The sequence below is a fragment of the Vollenhovia emeryi genome, unplaced genomic scaffold (assembly GCF_000949405.1).
Source record: "Vollenhovia emeryi isolate VEMERY1.0 unplaced genomic scaffold, V.emery_V1.0 DF939174.1, whole genome shotgun sequence".
Classification (NCBI taxonomy): Eukaryota; Metazoa; Arthropoda; class Insecta; order Hymenoptera; family Formicidae; genus Vollenhovia; species Vollenhovia emeryi.
The window spans coordinates 443,018-462,460 of NW_011967192.1; the positions used below are offsets into that span (position 1 = coordinate 443,018).

General features: G+C 38.9%; 3 protein-coding genes across 7 annotated transcripts in view; 2 read left to right on the forward strand and 1 right to left on the reverse strand.

The window, feature by feature from the left end:
• The window catches only part of LOC105563570 (follistatin-related protein 5-like), a 45,701-nt gene that overhangs the window by 2,819 nt on the left and 23,439 nt on the right, over positions 1 to 19,443 (reverse strand). For all 4 annotated transcript variants that reach the window (XM_012015259.1, XM_012015257.1, XM_012015256.1 and 1 more), the window contains 15 exons: positions 10,922 to 11,023; positions 9,547 to 9,676; positions 7,263 to 7,496; positions 5,428 to 5,612; positions 4,493 to 4,627; positions 4,165 to 4,297; positions 3,576 to 3,736; positions 3,100 to 3,223; positions 2,366 to 2,659; positions 1,794 to 1,915; positions 1,560 to 1,697; positions 1,268 to 1,483; positions 742 to 892; positions 434 to 634; positions 81 to 227 (listed from right to left, as the gene is read on the reverse strand). In XM_012015259.1, coding sequence (XP_011870649.1) covers positions 81 to 227; positions 434 to 634; positions 742 to 892; positions 1,268 to 1,483; positions 1,560 to 1,697; positions 1,794 to 1,915; positions 2,366 to 2,659; positions 3,100 to 3,223; positions 3,576 to 3,736; positions 4,165 to 4,297; positions 4,493 to 4,627; positions 5,428 to 5,612; positions 7,263 to 7,496; positions 9,547 to 9,676; positions 10,922 to 11,023 — 2,473 coding nt within the window. The remainder of the gene's footprint in view (positions 1 to 80; positions 228 to 433; positions 635 to 741; positions 893 to 1,267; positions 1,484 to 1,559; positions 1,698 to 1,793; positions 1,916 to 2,365; positions 2,660 to 3,099; positions 3,224 to 3,575; positions 3,737 to 4,164; positions 4,298 to 4,492; positions 4,628 to 5,427; positions 5,613 to 7,262; positions 7,497 to 9,546; positions 9,677 to 10,921; positions 11,024 to 19,443) is intronic.
• LOC105563569 (hemolymph lipopolysaccharide-binding protein-like) lies at positions 13,114 to 15,876 on the forward strand. 2 transcript variants are annotated; one of them, XM_012015255.1, is made up of 3 exons: positions 13,114 to 13,183; positions 13,619 to 14,144; positions 14,326 to 15,876. In XM_012015255.1, the coding sequence occupies exons 2-3, from the start codon at positions 13,680 to 13,682 to the stop codon at positions 14,620 to 14,622; spliced, it is 762 nt and encodes a 253-aa protein (XP_011870645.1). In that variant the 5' UTR covers positions 13,114 to 13,183; positions 13,619 to 13,679; the 3' UTR covers positions 14,623 to 15,876. The 2 variants fall into 2 exon arrangements, with proteins under 2 accessions (XP_011870645.1, XP_011870644.1); XM_012015254.1 differs by lacking the exon at positions 13,114 to 13,183 and having other exon boundaries at positions 13,557 to 14,144.
• LOC105563600 overlaps positions 17,167 to 19,443 on the forward strand; it is a 4,420-nt gene continuing 2,143 nt past the window's right edge. Inside the window, exons 1-3 of the mRNA XM_012015314.1 lie at positions 17,167 to 17,525; positions 17,785 to 18,185; positions 18,596 to 18,906. Coding sequence (XP_011870704.1) covers positions 17,463 to 17,525; positions 17,785 to 18,185; positions 18,596 to 18,906 — 775 coding nt within the window. The 5' untranslated portion in view covers positions 17,167 to 17,462. The remainder of the gene's footprint in view (positions 17,526 to 17,784; positions 18,186 to 18,595; positions 18,907 to 19,443) is intronic.

Below are 19,443 nucleotides of genomic sequence, written 5' to 3' on the forward strand. Positions count from 1 at the left end.
ATTGATGGGGTATGAAGTTCATTTTCTTATAATAAGAATGGAAAGATTTAATTTCAACAAATCGAAGAGCATTATCTCACCAGTAGTTAAATCTAGGAAGAGGATGTCTTCTTTGTCTGTCGATGAAGCGTATATATCGTAACTATGTGTCGTTTGCGATGGATAGAAGGCAATATCGCTGATATTTAAAGTCGTTTTCACGTCAAAAGCGAATTTTAGTCCGCTTGCTAGAAAAATGTATGCAACGCATATATAATTTACCGAAATTAAACAATTTTTCAGTCATTATAATGGAATTATTATTGTGAAATTAAGAAAATATTTGTTTTTAAAAATAAGTCAGGAAAAGTTCCAGCTATAGCTCTTAATTTTTTATTAGTGTATTCAAAAGAATTTCATCTTGTTATTATAATTAAAAAGTAAAGTGTATTACGTAATATCTCCTGCACCACGAGTGTGACACCGGTGTTTTGTTTGTCGAGAGTAACCAGATATCTGGAATCGGGAGAAATTGCCGGCTTCCCCAGGATGCTCGGTTTATGAGCGAGAACGCTATCAGTAAGGTAATCTAACAGTACTTGACCGGTCGGTCGGCCAGTGATCGGCTCTTCGCATTCCAGTATCACAAAACCGTCTGGAAATAGAATTTCATTGCGTTCAAACTGGAGGAGCAAACGGGATCTGTAATTACGAGGCGAGACAAAAATTTTAAAAATATTGAAATAGCGATAAATATATTACAAAGGTCCGAGAATTCCATGCTTGTTGGCACGCAGTTGTAGTTGGCCAGGTTCACAGTACGAGTATATCTCATGTCGACCAGATCGAGCTTGTACATTCCATGTTGATTCGTATGGGTCACGTAACCGTACTTGAATGTGTGTTTTGTATCCTAAGAAATAAAAGTCTTTGTAAGTGTACGGAGAATATAACCAGTGAATCATACAAGTTTTTCTAATGATATACCGGTCAAGATGATAGCACATTCAGGCTAATATTACATTTGTTGTACGACAATTTTTCAAGCACGTCGATTGGCTGCGGAATAGAAAAGTTCTCGAGTCTCTAGAAATTATCTATTCTGCAGCCAATTAATACGTCTTGAAAACTTTGTTGCACGACAAATGTAATCTAAGTTAATTAAAATTTTTTCTTCGCTGATCACAATCTAAGTTAATTAAAGAATTTATTATTGATGAAAGGATTTATTTGTGCACTTAAGTCTGCATAGTTTATCCAGATTGGAAGACGAAGGTAGTAGACGTACTCGCTGCTGCGGAATGTACAGGCCTCTCACGAGATCAAATTGCGCATCGATGGGCTCGGGTCGCATGGTATGGTGTTTCTTTCGTTGGGCAGCTTCTTTAATTATTTGCACGGTCTTGATACCGACGTCCATTTCGCTCCTCCAGTTTAACACCCAGACGTAGTCAAGGTTTTGTATATACCACAGATCCACCGGGTTTTTGTCAGTAGCCACCACCTGAGAAGTTACATTGAAATGATTTGCTGGTATTCCGAATAGTTTCGATTTTTTTTTAATAGAAGAGAAAACATACATCAATTATCATCATCTGCACTTCGCTGATCACAAGCACGCGGTTCTTATCCGGTTGGCTAACGTACACATATCTATCGGCAACGTTTATGGCGCGTCCCCAAGAACAGGGGACATTTTTAGGCCCGCAGACGTATTCCTAAAAACGTGTACGGAATGCAACGGTAAAACTGTCGAGAGAACGAGAGAAAAGGTAGCAAAGAAAACGAACGAGTATATAATGCAGATTTCGCACCTGGGTACCAGGTATAATGTCTGTGGAATGGATTTCGTGCAACGCATGGCACGTAGATGGTTCATATACTAAAATGCCCCACTCGTGAAAAGATAAGAATCTGCGTTCTTCGTCTGTCGCAACTGCATGTAAAATTGTGTCACAGTAATTAGACATGATGAGATGATAAGTAAAAATACGATAGTAGAGGAAAGTCCTCTGTTATGAGATAGCAGGTTTTCAACACTCAAATTCAATCACAAATCGTTTTTAACAACGATTACACGATCTAGCAATGAGTTTTCCATTAAACAGATTTTGCTCCAATATTAGAATAAAGTAATGGTGGAATCACCTGACAATGCCTATTAATTTACCAGAAACCTCAGCTATCTCATATTAAGATCCTGTTTCATATAATAGGGGACTTTCCTCTACTTAAAATGTTTCAATTATTTAAGAAAATTATCAGCGAATATTGTTGCGAAAGTACTAGTGCGTTTCTAGATTAAATAGTATTTTCTTTAATTAAACATTTCCATAACGGGCTAATGTTACGTGTCCATTAGAGCAAGAAGTTGCTCCTTACTCACTCGGTGTAGGTTGCTCCTGAATCACTAAGCTGCTGATGTCTCTCGTTAGTCCCCCAGCGCTGGTCGCTTCACACATGTAAGCCCCGGTGTCGGCATAATCGACCTTCCTGATTAGCAATTTGGTACCGTTGCCGATCACGTCGTACTTGTCCGGTTGATCCTCGCTCAGGGGTTTGTCGTTCTTCAGCCATCGTACACGCGGAAGCGGCTCGCCTATCACGTGGCACTTCATCCTTGCCGTTCCTTTCGGCCGCTTGGATTGGAACTGTGGTGTCACCCTGACCTCGGGCACGGCTGAGGGAGATGTCATACTCGATTATTTTTAACATAAATTATTTTCTTTAATGATCGATAGTATCATTTATCATGCTTCAAGCTGATATTCCCCACAACTTTATAATATATTTCATAATAACTGACTGAAATGTAATTTTCTTTTATCCGTAAAAATTTTTTCGTTATTTAGAGATTTAACTATTTATTTATTTATTAGTGAAACATGAAAAATTACTTTGTAGTATTTTTTGTTAACAATAAATTGAATTTAAATTCGTCCAATAATCCGTGGATAAAAAAGATAGCCTTGATAAGCCGGTAAAATTTTGTTTGCTTTTTTATATAAATCAATTGTATAATTTGTTACATAAAAGATGTTTTTATTTTCCAAACAGGACCAAGGATTGTATAATTTCAAATTGTACCACAATTTATATAATTCCGTTTGAAAGACTTACTGTATATAGTGAGCATGTGAGTTTGCACCACGTCTTGATTCCTGAGAGCGTGGCACGTGTAATTACCGGCATGTTCCAATTGCACGTTTGTTAGATAGAGACTGCCATCGTTGAGAACGCGAATCTACAAAGTAGTGCATTCGCGTTGCTTCAATTATCTTGTAACATACCTCTTATTTTCCTGCTTCGAATGAGGAAAATTATCTGTCCGTCGGACCGTGAAATTAATTTTTTCCCATTATTGCTCGCTTGCAAGCGATTAAAAATCTTAATTTTAGTTTGGAAGAATATAATAAAATGTCAAAAAAATGAACAAAAACATTTTCAACGAGATGATTATTGGTTGTAACAATGAGAAAGTGAAGAAATAGATATTTTCTTCTTATTAAAATGGTAATGAGCTGTAAAGACGGTGTTACGTCTACGGGGCTAACGTTGATGGATAGAGATCGAATTATTTCGTTAGAATAGAATACCTCCGGCTCACTGAGGGTTTCCACGTCTGTGCCATAACGGCGCCAGACCAAAGGCGGGGGTGGTGTTCCGGTGACGTCGCACTTAATCTCAACGTTGTCCCCGACTCGCGCGGATATGTGATTCACTTCGAGGGATTTATCCAACGATACCACCGATACACCTGCACAGATCAGAATCACCCTCGCGTATTATTATGTGTACGTTATACTTCGGCCAAATTGAATGGACGATCGTTCGCCGTACAAACTTTGCATAATAATTCCTCGCGGTCGTTTATATATGCGCGATGGCACTGTACCGGTCACGTGTGCAGTCTGACAATTTACGGCGAAGCTATTGTCTATGGACAATGCGTCCTGCATTGAGACCATTATAACGTGGATTACCATAAGAAAATTATTCGCAAATGGTTAAATTGCACTAATCGCGGCGAAGAGATTACAAAATTGTTAAGTAGCAAGAGGACAATACGAATATTTGTCTTAAATAAGAGAAATTAAGCTTAAAGGATTAAACCGATCTCAACACATTTTACTAACGTAAATATTAATTTGTGTCATCGACTCGCGAGAGATAAATGCTACTTACTGTAAAGCTTGCTGAAGGCCATGTAGAACTCGTTAACGTTCAATCTGCCGTCACCATCGGTGTCATCGTAGCTGATCATGTGGCTCAAGTTGCATCCCGCGGATAGCTCCTCCATGTTTTCCTCCTTGGCGATCTAAATGTTCGAGAGAGCTTAAGAGCATTATTCGCGGGACGCTCGCGCAATGGAAAAATCGTGTTACTGCCATTAAAATAACGGCCATCAAATAAATCTCATCGCAAGTAGGTCTCTTTCAGCTTGGTTTAACTCGAGAGAAAACGCTAATGAAGAAACACTATACGGAGAAAAGTATATTCAATGTTAAATCACCTGCACGAGCTCCTCCCGTTCCAAATTACCGTCATTGTTTCTGTCGTAGTGAGAAAACATGATGCTGACCAAGTATTCCTTGCTGTGATTATCCTCGGCCATTAATCTGGCGTGGCTATACAGGAGTAAGTTGTCCTACGGATAAATACAATAAAAGAGATAACCTGAATAGTATAACCTGATTTTTTTATCATCTTTTTAATAAGGGTTAGTTCAAACGTGTTGCCGCGCGAAAAATCATAAAAGATTCAAGAAAGATATTTTTTACTCGACGTGTTTTAATTCATATTTAATTCGTCTAGATTTATACGAAGAAATCTCGATACCACAGCTGAATTTACATAAAGGGAAGTCCTCTATTATGAGATAGCAGGTTTTTTCAACACTCAAATTCAGTTAGAAATCTTTTTTCGTAACGATTACATAAACCAACAATGAATTTTCCACTAAATTTCGCCCCGAAGGGCAATAAATTCATGGTTGAATCAACAAACGATGGCTATTAATTTAATGGAAACTCCGCTTTTCTCATATTAGAATCCTATCTCATAATAGGGGACTTTCATCTAAGTATTGTATGCCAAGTAAACTGTATTAAATCCACAAAGTGCGAGGATCTCGTTATTTTAAAACTATTTTAATATAAATAATTTTACTCTTCGCGCGTTTCAGAATTGTCATTATTCGAAGAAAGAAAGATCGAGTATTATTTGCGTATCATAGCTCGATAACAAATTCAAACTCGGTACCGTTTCACGTGCTCCAGTAAAACTTGTTTATCGAAACTATATCCGAATTCAATCGGAGAATATTATAATGATAAATAAAGCCATCTATTTGCAGCGTAAGAAGATCCGGGGAGAAAAGACCCCATTAAACTTTCCCGCGTCTTAAATCGGAAATTATTGCATCGGGGAGCATAATCAATAACGTACTTTCATAATCTCGTATTCCTGCGCCGAACACTCCTCAATACCGTGGCCGTTCTTTCGCGGAATCGATTTGCTCGCCGGATGATGCTTCATTTTATTCTTCGACTTAGCATACTTGGCGATACTCTTGCCTTTGGAGGAGACATGGTACGCGAAGAAATCCTTCCGTGCCTGTGCGCTGTAATTACCTGGAAATGATGGAACATTCTATCATAAACTTGGAGTTCCATGTAACGACATCTCTTTTTTACCCTGTCATTACAACTCTTAACAAACTAGGCTGCTGCGCGGCTGCCATAAATTAATAGAAAACTTCCAAGTTATTATTGAGTTCATAATGAAACCAAAGTTTTGCGAGTCCGGTGGAGATCGTGGTTTCTTTTTCCCGTAGAGTAAACAATGAAATTAAAGTTTAAAGTATCGGCAAAAAGATTTGGATAATCTTTATTTGATGTGTCTTATAAGATTTATACGCTGTTATACTTATATAAATTTAATCTACTGATAAAAGTTAATTAAAAAGTTATAGTAGTAGATTTAAAAAGTCGTGATTAATTATGTACATATATTGGTTCACGTATAACGTACGTACGTTTCTCTAATAAGATTCGGGTCGCATCAATAATTTACGATTACAACCTAAAAATAGTCGGTGGTGCATTAATTGATTAATTATATGCATTTGCTATTAAGCTCGGTTTCTGATCAGTCCTGCTAAGTAATTAAATAAAGTCAAATCCAATAATTAATTGAGTTAAATAGATAGATAATTAAAATTAAATATAGATAGAGTTCAGTGTACGCCGCGGGGTCGATAAACCCCGGTGTTCTTCCATCTCGCTGGAATCTAAAATACAAGAATTGATTTCAAGCCAGCAGAAAATCTCGTTTCACTTCCCAGAATTACCACCGTTAATATTAATGTAAAGAATGTAAAAAATATGGGTTTTTATACCCGATAAACAATAATCGAATATGCAAAATGGCTAGCGACTCTTTAATGCCGATATTAGAAAACATACACAAAAACGGAGCAAACTTCTTGCTCCGACTTTCTTTAAATCCATCAAGTCCATCGATTGAAATCGGAAATACTCCACGTATGTACACGGAGAGAATTTCCTTTTAAAGTTTAGTCTGAAAATCACGTAATCGTGGGACAACATGGTATTTTGAAGTATTGTTATCAGAGTTTTTTGAGGTTTTGCCATACATTTTGCTAGTATCCTTGGGAAAATACACCTTAGAAAACCTTAAAATTTTACTTTAGGAAAATAAAAAAAATAAAAAATAAATTCGGACACTTAAAACTTTTATTTAAGGTAAACTTAAAACCTACTTTAAGAATTGTGAAAAGTATGCGATATAATACCGCGTGTGTGGTTTTCTTCTTGCGAGAAAACGCTATGCCGCGCGGCCCTCTAGCGGGAACTTCGACAGGCTTGGCTATCTAAAAATTACTTTAAGTGTCCAAAATTACTAAAAAATTTCTTAAGTAAACTTTTAACTTCTTTAAGTAAACCCTTGGATTTGAAAGATTACTTTCAAAAACTTTACTTTCATTTAAAGTAAATTTTTCTAAGGGTAAAATGTAAGCTAAGTATGGTTACTAGTGAAACGTATGGCAAAATTTCAAACAACTCTCATAAAATTCTTCGAAACGCCGTATTGTCCCACGATTACATGATATCCAGGGTAAATTCTAAGAGAAAATTCTCTCCGTGTACGTATAAACGCCATTACATCCCTCTCTTTTCAAAGAGGTATTTTCCTCGCGTGCATGCCGCAAGCTTCTCGCGCTACGCAGGGCAGAGACGTACTGTCCAGCACGTGCTCACCGTTGCTGAGGCATCTGGAGAGCCTTCGCGTGGTTAACGGCGTGCCGGCGTCGCAGGCCGCGCGGTGCATCTCGCAGTGATTGACGTACACCCTGCCATTGCTCGCACAGACCGGTCGATGCCTCCGCGCGCATCTACGAACGCAGACGCATGTGGCGACGATCTCCTCGCCGTCCGCGGAGACTTGGCACTCTCTTCCCGCGCCGCAGTACTTCACCAGGCACGGGTCGTCGTCTGAAAGGGCGGAAAATATCGCGTCTTCGCTAACGTTTGCCTCGTTCCCTCCCCGGTCTCTCTCCCCGCTCGAGATATGTTGCATATCGGGATCGCAACCCTGGATGCGCGGCCGCGAATGTTTCCCGTCAGCCGTATGTTACAAACCCGCGCGATTGATGACGGGATCTTATATGTGCGAAAGCGGGATACCCCGCGCCGCGAATATACGCGTCCATTCACGATAAAATTGCCGATCATCCTCGGTAATGCGACCGTTCTATCTTGTTGCAATAAATCACTCCGCGCAACCCCCGTTGGAGATCGCAACCTTAGAATACTGCCAAATCATTTCGGGATATTCCTCCTCGTTCTCCGAATATTCTCTTTTCGTTTCGCGTCTCACGATTCGCGCTGGTTTTACCATCGCTATTTAATATATGCGCAAAGCGGCCATGTCAGAATAAAGTTTTGCAAGCGGTATTATTCTGCGGACGTAATATACAGGGTGTTATGTAATACCCGCCTCACCTCTTATTTACAGATAGAGCGGACTAGACTGAGTCGAAAAGTCTTTTACCATTTTGCCAATTTTCGCAATAGTTAACGAGTTATTAATTATTACAAATCGCTATCTTAGCCCGGCCTACCACCCAATTAAAGCGCACTGCGAGATGCGGCCGTCTCGCAATCAGTGTTGCTAGGCGCGCGGGGAGTTGTTTATTATACGTAGCCCTTGCCGTGTGTCGTAAACAATTCCCCGTGCGCCTAGCAACGTCGATCGCGGGACGGCCGCATCTCGCCGCGAGCTCGAATTGGGTGGTATAGTCCGGGCCAAGACAGCGATTTTTAATAATGGCCTAGTTTACATCGTGCACTTGATACGCGTATCAAATAGTGTATTTGAACTGATCAGCCAATGACCAAACGAATTTACTAGTTATTTACTATTTGTTACTATTTGATACGCGTATCAAATAGTGTATTTAAACTGACCAGCCAATGACCAAACGAATTTACTAGTTATTTACTATTTGTTACTATTTGATACGCGTATCAAGTGCACGATGTAAACTAGGTCAATAACTCGATAACTATTGCGAAAATTGCAAAATGGTAGAGGACTTTTCGACTCAATCTAGTCCTATCCATAAATAAGTGGTGAGGCGGGCATTACATAACACCCTGTATATCTTCAGATAGATGCATCATTTTTGTCTTTTTGGCCTAGTTTACATCGTGCACTTGATACGCGTATCAAATAGTGTATTTGAACTGATCAGCCAATGACCAAACGAATTTACTAGTTATTTACTATTTGTTACTATTTGATACGCGTATCAAGTGCACGATGTAAACTAGGTCTATATTATTTAATGCGATGTAAAGTGAACCATCAATGGACAGAATGGTTGCGACGCTTTTTTAAATGAGTTTAAGAACGCTCGTGTAGATTCAGGTTTACGTTCCAAAACGTTTTCTCGGAGGGAAAATTTTACTTGAGAAATAGATCGAAAACGCTCAAAATGGTTTCGGAAATAGCCGTCGAGTAAAATATTGCTCGGGGAAGAAGATTTTGGAACGCAACCCTCAATCTAAATGCATGTTCCTAACTCACTAAAAAAAAAAAAAGTGTTGCAACCATTCTGTCCATCAATGTACAAAATATGTACTTACAATTTGCTGTACTAAAAAGGAAGGTGCTGCGATCGATGCGTTATAAAAAAAAATTCTTCCGCCCCGTTTCGATCGCATTGCTGTCGCGCTACGTCACCCTTCTTTTATTCGCGTCGCGATGCGAGCGTTTCTCGCAGTCTCGCAGCCATGTGCGCGTTTTTCTACGTCATTGCGATCCTGCTAGTCGCGGGATTGGTGCTCTACGCAATTTTGGCGGTGTACGGTCTGGTCTAATGACGACACGAGGTAAACGTGTACATACAATCCCGGCGAGTTGTGTGACCGGGAATACACACAGTTTAATTAAACTTGGCCGAACGGCGCATACCCGACGGAACCGACGTACGAATTACTAATTGACATATGTGTACGTAGAGATTTAGCGGTTACGCACTCTTGTAGGCGAGTCGGTCCTCCGAGTTTGCGGATCCGTCATCCGCCGAGGTCGGCTTGGCGGACGGAGGATTCCCGGTGTCCGGCGACACGCCATTGTTCTCCACCGTAAAATAACGATGCCTCGAGCGCTGAAAATAACGAATGTCACACACGTCAGAGATATTACGTCGAGCAAGTCGCGTATGCATAAAAGATTTCGTTAGAATATAACGTAACGACGTCGCGCGACGAGATAACTTTTTCGACGGCGTAATCTCGTAGAACTGGAAGCCGAGGAATCTCCCGAGTCGATTGTCTCGGGCGAGTCGGCGTCGCGTCCTTTATCGTCCGCGAGGACTTGAAAATATTCAAAGCGTCTCGTGAATTATTCGTCCTCGACGACTTGAATCGCTTCAAGTCGCCGGAAGTCCACCCCGCGCGCGAGGAAACGAGGGGCGGTCTGCGCGCGGCCTCGCCGGTTTCCGGATAGAGTCTCGCGGTCGGAGTTATGCGCTTCGAGTGCGCCGACGGTCGATTTCGCTCAGGTAAATACAGCGCAATGTCAATGTACACAGATAAATGTACACAGATACCGGGGATGCGGATTACGGTCACCATCCGGTGACGAGAGTTACGCGAGAAGTCTGTACCTTGGAGCGCAGCCAGGAAGATCCGCTGTAAGGAGAGTACTCGTCTTGCGGTCATCAGCTTTCAGACGAGGGCTTATGCGAGTAATAATATCCGCGAGCAAGAGAAAGGGAGGAAATACGGCGCGAGAGGATACAGCGAGAACGTGAGGGATTTGTATAATCGGCCGATAAGTTGTGTCGCGACTTGAAATTGAAACGAGCGCTGAAAAGCTTCCCGGAGGAAGCCTAATTTCAGTCATTAATCTTCCGCCCGATCTCGCTTACGTGTGACTTTACTTCAGACGCAATGTTTAAACGCAGCATCAATTATTCATTTTTTGTGAGATTAGCCTCGTTCACTGGGCCGTCAGTTAAAGAGAAGATTATCAAAAATCGATTATAAAGACAGGAAGGCATAAAAATTAATTAAAACTAATTGAAGCAATCATGTTCAATTTAAGTTTCAAGACTTGGACGCGAAAAAGTCTTATTAATCATTCGATTGCCGAGTTGCTTCCTGATCTGAGAATCGATCAATCTTTTGGTCAAGATTAGCTTAGTTGATTTTAAAATAATCTTTATTAAAAGAATCTGCTTTAGAAAAATAAGTGTGTCAAATACAATGCATAAAATAAATTTCTTATAATCCTATTTTTTAGAAATCATTTCGTTTACAGTAAATACGACAACAAAACAGCAAAATAATTTTGCGCTTTGACGAAGATGTACAATATCGATATCGATAAATGTATATACAGTACTTACCTTGTAACGAAGTATATCAGAACCTAGTGCAGGGGCAATATAGGTCGAGACGATCGAAAGCAACAGGAGATAGAAGGTTACGAGGAAGGGCTTTAGTCGCATCTGAAAAGTACATCAAGAATTATATTAGATCGCTGTTACGTTCATTCTTTCATATTGTTTGCTTTATTGTTATAGTTTCTCGGGGTAAATAACGTGAAGATACCCCATGAACGTAAATTGATAAAGATACGACGGATAATTGAATATGATATGGATTATCGAGCCACGTCGACCGTTTTTTCTCGATTGAAAAAAAAAACAGAAATAAAATTTCCATTCCATTTTGATAAATCAATGAGAAATATAAAAATATTTTTATTTTTTAACTAAATTTTATTCAAGCGTGGAAATCTCTATTGACACAAAGCTGTATGTATTTTTGTATTATAACAAAAGATAGTTTACTTTTGTTTTTTTTATTCCCCAGATTTTCTATGCAAATATATGTAAGTATTTATCTTCTAGGAATTCATCAAATTTGAATTTTAGATTAATATATTTGAATAATTATAAAACGAAAGACAAGTACAGAGTGCTGCTTTGTTCGTGTACATACAATAAAATGTGAAATTTCGTTTCTCTATTATAGATCAGGCAAATTTCATACTACGCCACACAGTGGCACATTGTTCCGTCTGTCCGGGATCCAATTCCATTTAATACCGCGAGGAAGTTATACTTTTTCCAATTATCTAACCGTTTGTAATTTATGTTCTTCTAATCCGCTGCAGCTACCAGCTCTTTCGATATATACGCCGCCAAAAGAAAGGGGGAGAGAAATCACTGCGATTCTGTATGCCTGGAAATTTACTGTGCTATATTCCGGAGACGTTTACACGGTAGAGGTTGGCCCATCTTAAATCTTCCGATTAACTTCGAGCGCGTGCCTGGTCTATATTTTACACGCGGCACTCGAAAATTTACCGTTAAGAATAGCACTTGTGTACGAATTGCAAGATATCGTATGCAAAGGCAATACGGTTTTCGCCGACATGCGAAAATGCATCAATCGCGACACAAAGCGGGATTAGCGTGACGCTGAAAACACTACACGGAGATAATTGTCTCTTAAAATTTACCCTGAAAATCATGTAATCGTGGCACAACATGGCATTTTCGAGAACTTTATAACAGTTTTTTTTAAATTTTACCATACATTGTACTAGTAATTATACTTAGTACACATTTTACTAGTAAAATGTATGGTAAAATTTCAAAAACTCATAAAATTCTAACAAAATGCCAAATCGTCCCACGATTACGTGTTTGCAGGGTAAATTTTAAGAGAAAATTCTGTCCGGGTACTGTTATCCAATGTGAAAGGCATTTTTTTTGTTAATGTGAAACAATAAATATCCTTAAATATGACTCACCACTAAAAAATTTATTCGCCAAAATTTTAATTTTAACAAAAGTAGCATCTTAATACGCCATTTTAATATGTTGAATTGGTTTTATATCATTCATTAAGCATTATATAAATTATAATATACAATTTGTATAATTTATGTGATACTTTTTAATAGGAGACAGGATGAGAAGGCGGAGTGTGTTTTATCACTTGCTCGAGAATAGATCAGTGGTTCTCTCAAAAAGTACAATAACAATTTCACACAATCATGCGGAAATAAATTTATAATAATATATATTTACAGTATTTTTTGCTTTACCGAAAAAATGTGAGTTAGTAAAAGAGAAAGAAATGAAGGAGGAAACAGATTTAATTTTTTTTTAGTAGTCAATTGGATCTGATTTTGAATGACTTTCATGAATTATCTCGTAGCATTTAATTAATTTCCTCATCAAGGATATCGTCTTTGTCAAAACGTGTTCGTCAGTTAGAGGAACATAGATTCTTCTCGACCGTCCCGAATGTTCGATTGAGCTTGGCCTTACAAACAGATGTAAAACAGAAGGCCGTCGTTTGCGAGCCACTGCCGTCGGTCCTTGAACGATTGCTGATGACAGAACACTGCAATCTTTTTGGAAGGGTCATTTAGCCTGTCTTGGTATGCCGAGCGGTCGGGTAGGGACGTAGGGGCGTACAATATAAACAGGCCTCAGTTCTTCTTTGAGTCCGGCTTGGTGCGCATATGTTTCTTCGTACGGTTTTCAAGAACGAACACTAGCCAGATTAGCTAGAAATCTGAAGTGGATCTCCGGTTTTCCTTCTGACTCTGAGTCTTTTTCGTGAATATTGTGTGAAATTCTTCAAACAAGGTATTAATCCTTGCATAATAAATTTTTATATATACTCCTTTTAATTTAACATTCAATTTAATGTATAAAATTTTACTTATCGCGCTGTATCATGAGATTTATATTATTGTGGTGTCATTTTAATCATTAATATGTCATTCCATTTCTATTATTTTCTAATATTCTATTAGTAATCAGTTTTGAGATTCTTCCCTTAAATTGTATTAAAAACCAATTTTTATTCTTCCGATAATCGATGATCGTTTGAAGAAGCGTTTATGAATCAATTTTTAAACGACGAATAATTAATTTGCCTCCAATTCGTATATTTGCTATAAATAATTATAAATTCCTCCCATTATTAATTGCAAATAGCTTTCAGCATCCTCCTCATTTTCATCAAAGGCAATCTTTGTTTCGTCAAAGATAATTTTCAAACTTGACGATCGTTCGCAGATCTCGGTGGAGTACTTTGCAAGGCTAATCTTCGAAGAGCGACGAATCCGGGGGAAGAACGATGGTGTACTTGTTACTCGTCGGTTGCATCGCGCTGCTTGGTGTTCGCGAGTCGTTTGTCTCGGCCGCACCATCGAATGGATACGGCAACTTGGAGCAGACAACGACCCCCCATCTGAACGGGGGCGCACAGGACGCGGCCGCGAGCATCAATAATCCGGAATCCGCCTGCCCGTGCTTGACATCGGTCAATAGCTCGACGATCCCCGGACAATCGGACTGGATGACGCAGCAGAACCGGCAGCATCTCGAGCAATTCTACTTACAAAACGTAATGATGCACGGCATGATGTGCTCGTGCAACGTGGCCATGCGTGGCGCTCCGATGAGAGACGATTATCGTTACACAATGGGTGTCGGTGCGCATAAGTTGCACACAAGGGCCGCCACGTGGAACGACGCGAGGAAATTTTGTAACGATGAGGGTGGCTACCTCGCCATCATCAATTCTATTGCTGAGGAGCACGTGAGTTATCAGTCCTATCGCAAACTATTATTGATTATATGTATAATACGCAACTGATCCTTATGACTTTAATTTACTCCGGACAAATATATTTTTCCGCACGTGCGGGAGGTGTCGCAATAATTATTAGATCAATATATCTATATCGGCCTGATTAATATAATATATCGATCCTCTTCAGATACTGTTGGATATATTTAATCACTCCGGACCGATCAAGGGTGCGGCGTATCCGAACGAGGCCTTCTTAGGTATACACGATCTTTATGCGGAAGGCGAATGGGTCACGGTGTTAGGCGATTCGCTGGCGAAAACCGGTTATACCAGGTGGAGCGATAAGTGGGGCGGACAGCCCGACAACGGAGGAGGCAAACAGCACTGTGGTGCCCTAATGAAAGAGGGTGGCATGGACGACGTCGCGTGCGACGTCCCATTTCCATTTCTCTGTGAACTTCCGCTGATGCGGCCTTTACAATGAGAAAAAAGCGATGGCTCGGTGCACCTGTAAAAATTTAAGCATTTATGTGCTCTTGTATGCAACATCTTAGTGCGCTCCGCGTATCGTGGCGGCATTTTGCAGACATTATCCATGTGAAAGGCCTTCCTCGCATATACATATAAAGCTGTCTTCTTTTTGTAACATACAAAATATCTCGCTGGAAATTTCAAGTTTCCCTCTGTCATTTTCCATAAGGCATCCACCAATGAATGTCTAGATAAATACATCTTACGTGAATATAATGTCTTCCTGGATTTTCTTCTTGTTAGATTTGTCAAAGAAATTTTGCTTTTCTTTTCCTACGTATGTATGGTCTTCCTCCACATTGATTAAAATGTACAAAAAAGTAAGCGGGCTTTTTCATTACTTGATCTTATTAACAATGTTAAAATTAGCGATTCTAATTAGTTGCTTGTTTCTATACAGTACAGTTGTATTCCTGAAGTTTGGACATTACAAGTTTCCGCGTTGTGATACAACGGTACTATTACGCGTTGAGTTATGCTGCACGAGTTTACGAGTAGGGTGAGAATTTTGAGTTACAGCAACTACCGCAACAATTCGTAAATGATATTTAAAAATCAACGGCACGTCGGCTAGCTGTGCCTTTTTGTACGTTTATTTAAATCGGGTCGATGTTTCCGTCCGAATCTCTTTTTCTACGGGAGCTTTAACCTCGCATGTTACAGCCAAAATAAAATATAACTTCCGAACCTCCACGATTTATGTTTATAGGAAATATAGCGCCGCGCGCGGTATACGTTTCGGAGAATAAAGAATTTATAGAGGCATCGATAGAGTGTAGAGCAATGCAAGCCAAGCGATGCAAGTATTTACGGCGCAGCGGTATATAATTCGTGGTTTTTGATTTTGCTGAATACTCGCTAAATTGCGTTTGAAATTGAGAAGCGCGAGGAAAATGGAAACGGAGCCAAATCCGGACGCAATGTTATACTTGTGCTGAAAATCATAGTTCTAGAGAAACCAGACGTCGAAGAGCGAATGATAATCTTCTTATTAAATACACTCTATTAAGATATTAAACTTGAGTAATTATATACCACAATGTGCGGAAATTATTACCGATAGTTAACGTATATTATATATCTTGTACGTTTTTATAGTGTTTTATTTAACTACAGAGACAGTTAATTTCCTTATTCACAAATATGTTCTAATAATTGTATATAACACTTTGTACGGATATAAAATGAATGGTATACGTTAAATAGAGCACGTCTGTGACCTCTCTATTGTACATTACATCTTAATTTTCGGAATTTAACAAGTATTTCTGAGTGTTTGGGAATCACGTAATTATAATTAACCCTGGCTGAGGTAATCTTTTTAGTAATAAATTTAAAAATATGAAATATCTAAACACTAACACTGTCGCGGCTCTTAGTCCTTTATTTCTTTAAATTTATGTTTTTCCCACATTTGAGCCACACGAATTTTAATTATAATTACTTTTCTGAAAACAGTCCCCATTTTTAAGACAGTCCATTTGATAAAAAAAAGAATTTTTCACCTTAAGTAAAGATTCATTAAGATTAAGGCGGAATTTTCTCTTTGTTGTTTTTTGGCAAATGTTACGCATATTTATAATATAAATAATGCAACTAAATGAATAAAAATTTCTTTAATATGCATTCCACTGTACTATCTCTTTTGAAACAATAATTTTGTGTTCTAAATTAATGTTGTAAATTATTAAAAGTACCGCTAACGATCTTTTTCATATCAAAAGAAAAGGAAGTTTGGATACAAGACTTCCTTTTCTCCTTGAAACTTTCCTATTTACGAGTACTTGTATATACAATGTGAAATATTTTAAATTAATATTTTTGCAAAATACTAAAACTGGCAAGAGAAAATCTTTGGTATATTGTAACGGAACGTTACACGTTAAAAGACCGGTGATATAGGATATGAGTTTTGTTGATGGAGTAAATAAACATTACGAAAACTTTTCTTCGATCTGTACGAGAAGGAAGAATCTTTTAGTAATTCTGTGGCTGGACAATCTGGCATTTCGGTCTACAATATTGAGACATTGTGTTGCAGTTTGGCTGATCCGGCAACAATAAATGTATAAGTCTATTTCCATTCTTTTGTGAGTTACTAATGACGCAAGTTTCGTAGTGAAACGTCGGTTTAATGAATCTCAACGGGATTGGCCTTTCTTTCGCTAAATCGAATTTCTTGCTACATGAGAGTTCGCAGGGAAACAGCAAGTAACTTTTGTACAACTTTCTTAAGCGTTATATAATATGCTTTATGTGTCACTATCGCATTAACGCTTAATAGTAATTTCTTTGATTAATAACGAGCTGATTTTCCTCTTGAGAGACTGTACAGATGCGTTAAATAAAGAAATTTTGTAATAATAAACTTCTATAAGGGTCAGTTTCACAAACGTCGTTTAACCGCTAACCCATGGTTAATTGATCCTCTGTCTCTTCTTGGATAACAAGATAGAGAAAGATAGGAAGTCGACTGAACTCTGGTTAACAGTTAACCGACGTTTGTGAAACTGGACCTAAGAGTGTACAGCTCATAGATTAATTGTTTTTTATTTCGAGCAAATACATGCCATGGATATATTTAATATCGATGAGCATTCGAGATATGCAACAAGCGTCAACTTCTGCTGATTTTCAGACGCGTTCGAACCTACAAATTATATAGTACGAGATGTGAACGTACGCTGAAAAATGAATCGTAACTGGCGCATTACCAACAAAGACCAACGTAAAATTAATGTCACGGACAAGACGATGGAATAACATTGTGATATATACATAAATTCATGAGCAATGTCGTCGCTCATTCTTTCCCATGATTCGCATTTAATGATGTTAGAGATTGCCGTGGAAAATGTAAGCAAATATTTTTCGTGTACTAATATGATATATAATTTCTATTACATTGTATATATGGAAATATTGTAAAGTCATTAGGTCAACCCTGGGATACAAACCGCAGATAATCTTCAGAACTTACAATTAGTATAAGAGAGCTAAGTCTCTGTTTCTATGATTCAATACAAAAAATATGACGTCTGAGTTAAATTTTTATTAGCAATAGTTGAATAAATTTTGATAAATTATCAGAGCGTTAATGATCTGATTGCAACAGTTGTTTGTCCCTTGGACCACGGCGTTTGACAAAGTCGTCCTTAAGGAAACTGTTGTGATGTTTCGCGTGCTGGATGAGGATTGGATATCATTGTCGCCGAATCGACGCGATTATCGTCCTTATCAAGGCTCCAACTACGAGAACGAGAAATTTTACGGCGGCAGATCCGTCGTCTTCTCTGTGCCGGCAGATTTCTTTGGGGAAAAAGCGAGTGGCGTCGGTATCCAGCTACTTGTTCGGAAACAAGTGTGCAAGTATTTTGAGATGGTCTCGCGCCAGAGAATCGGCTCCGCCACTGTGCCAGTCGATAGTCTGCTGAACAGTATTGCCAAACAAATCCGCGAGCGGGACGAATTGGCGGAACACTTGTCGGACTTCTATAAACGCCAGATTATTTCGAGGTGATAACCGCCGAAAACCGAGGAATCGCCGATTGTTGATGTTGGACGGGAATTTTTCTCGTCGAAAGCTCTCTCCAATCTCACTGTCCGATTGCGTTTGATATTCGTTGGAAATCGTTTATTGAGAAAGAGCTGATGTTACAGATGTGTTTTTCCATTAAATTGTCGCTTGCAATGTTTTTTTTAATATTAATGTTATACAACATTACTTTTGCAAATAATATTATAAAATATACGATTACGTCATTTGGAGCGTTAGGCATTTTGTTTTATATCCGAGACCGGGAAATCCGTAGAAAAGTGTGCTTCCTTTGATGTATTTTACTTTTCCTTTCAAGGAAAGTACGCTTAGTGAGGAACGTCCTGTGTAATCCTAGGGGCTTAATAATACGGTGATTATGTCATTTAAGGTCTATGATGGGAACGTACACTTTGTTGGACGAGAATTTCCGGAACACCGCCGCCACGATTTCGCTCTACATTCGGATTAGTTATCTCGGCAAATGTCTCATAACAGAGATCACGCAAGTCAAAAGTATTCGCGGAGCATTTTACACTCGCGGAGACTCAGACGAGAAACAGCCGTATTTCTCTCGGCAGCTGACGTCGAAGGAGCTTCAAAGCGGTTGCTGGATCGACAGTGGCTTGCCTCATGTTCCTCACGGTCGTTTAATATGCCGTTGCGAAGAGCTCGTTAAAAAGGAGGCCGTGGATTTAACCAGTAATTGATTCAATCGCTTTAGACAAGATACTATTATGAAATCTTTGTGTTTCGGGAAACACGAGAAACTATCTTGTTTAATTTAAAAAATAAAGCTCTTTTCTAAATGAACGAAACTCTGCCTTAAATGATGCGCTGCCTTAGTATTATCTCAATGGTTAAAATATAGCCCATTTACAAAATGTATGTTTATATAAAGCAGACAGTAAGCCTGTTTGTGGAAATAAGCTTCCTTAAAATGAGCGATTCATTATTCTTGTGGATTCGACAAAGTCGCACCACACGTTTTATATAAATCTATATAATCGTAGACTTTATCCGAGAATAAACGACTGCAAACAAGCTCATGGATCGATACATAACTGTTAGTAGTGACAAGAGAAGCTGCTCGTCACTGCGATTGGCACGACGACAGCTGTTGCAGCTGTCACTGCTACAATGAGAACAACTATCGTGGATGCAGTTGCAGATACCACTGATCTGCAGATTTCCGTTGCAGAAGTTGCTGTGGATACTGCCGCGATTAAAAGAGGAAAA

Excerpts from the sequence above, each read along its gene's own strand:
- LOC105563569 (XM_012015255.1), top strand. The coding sequence starts at position 13,680 with ATGGTGTACTTGTTACTCGTCGGTTGCATCGCGCTGCTTGGTGTTCGC. Across the intron at positions 14,145-14,325 it reads ATTCTATTGCTGAGGAGCAC|ATACTGTTGGATATATTTAA; the intron begins GTGAGTTATCAG and ends GATCCTCTTCAG.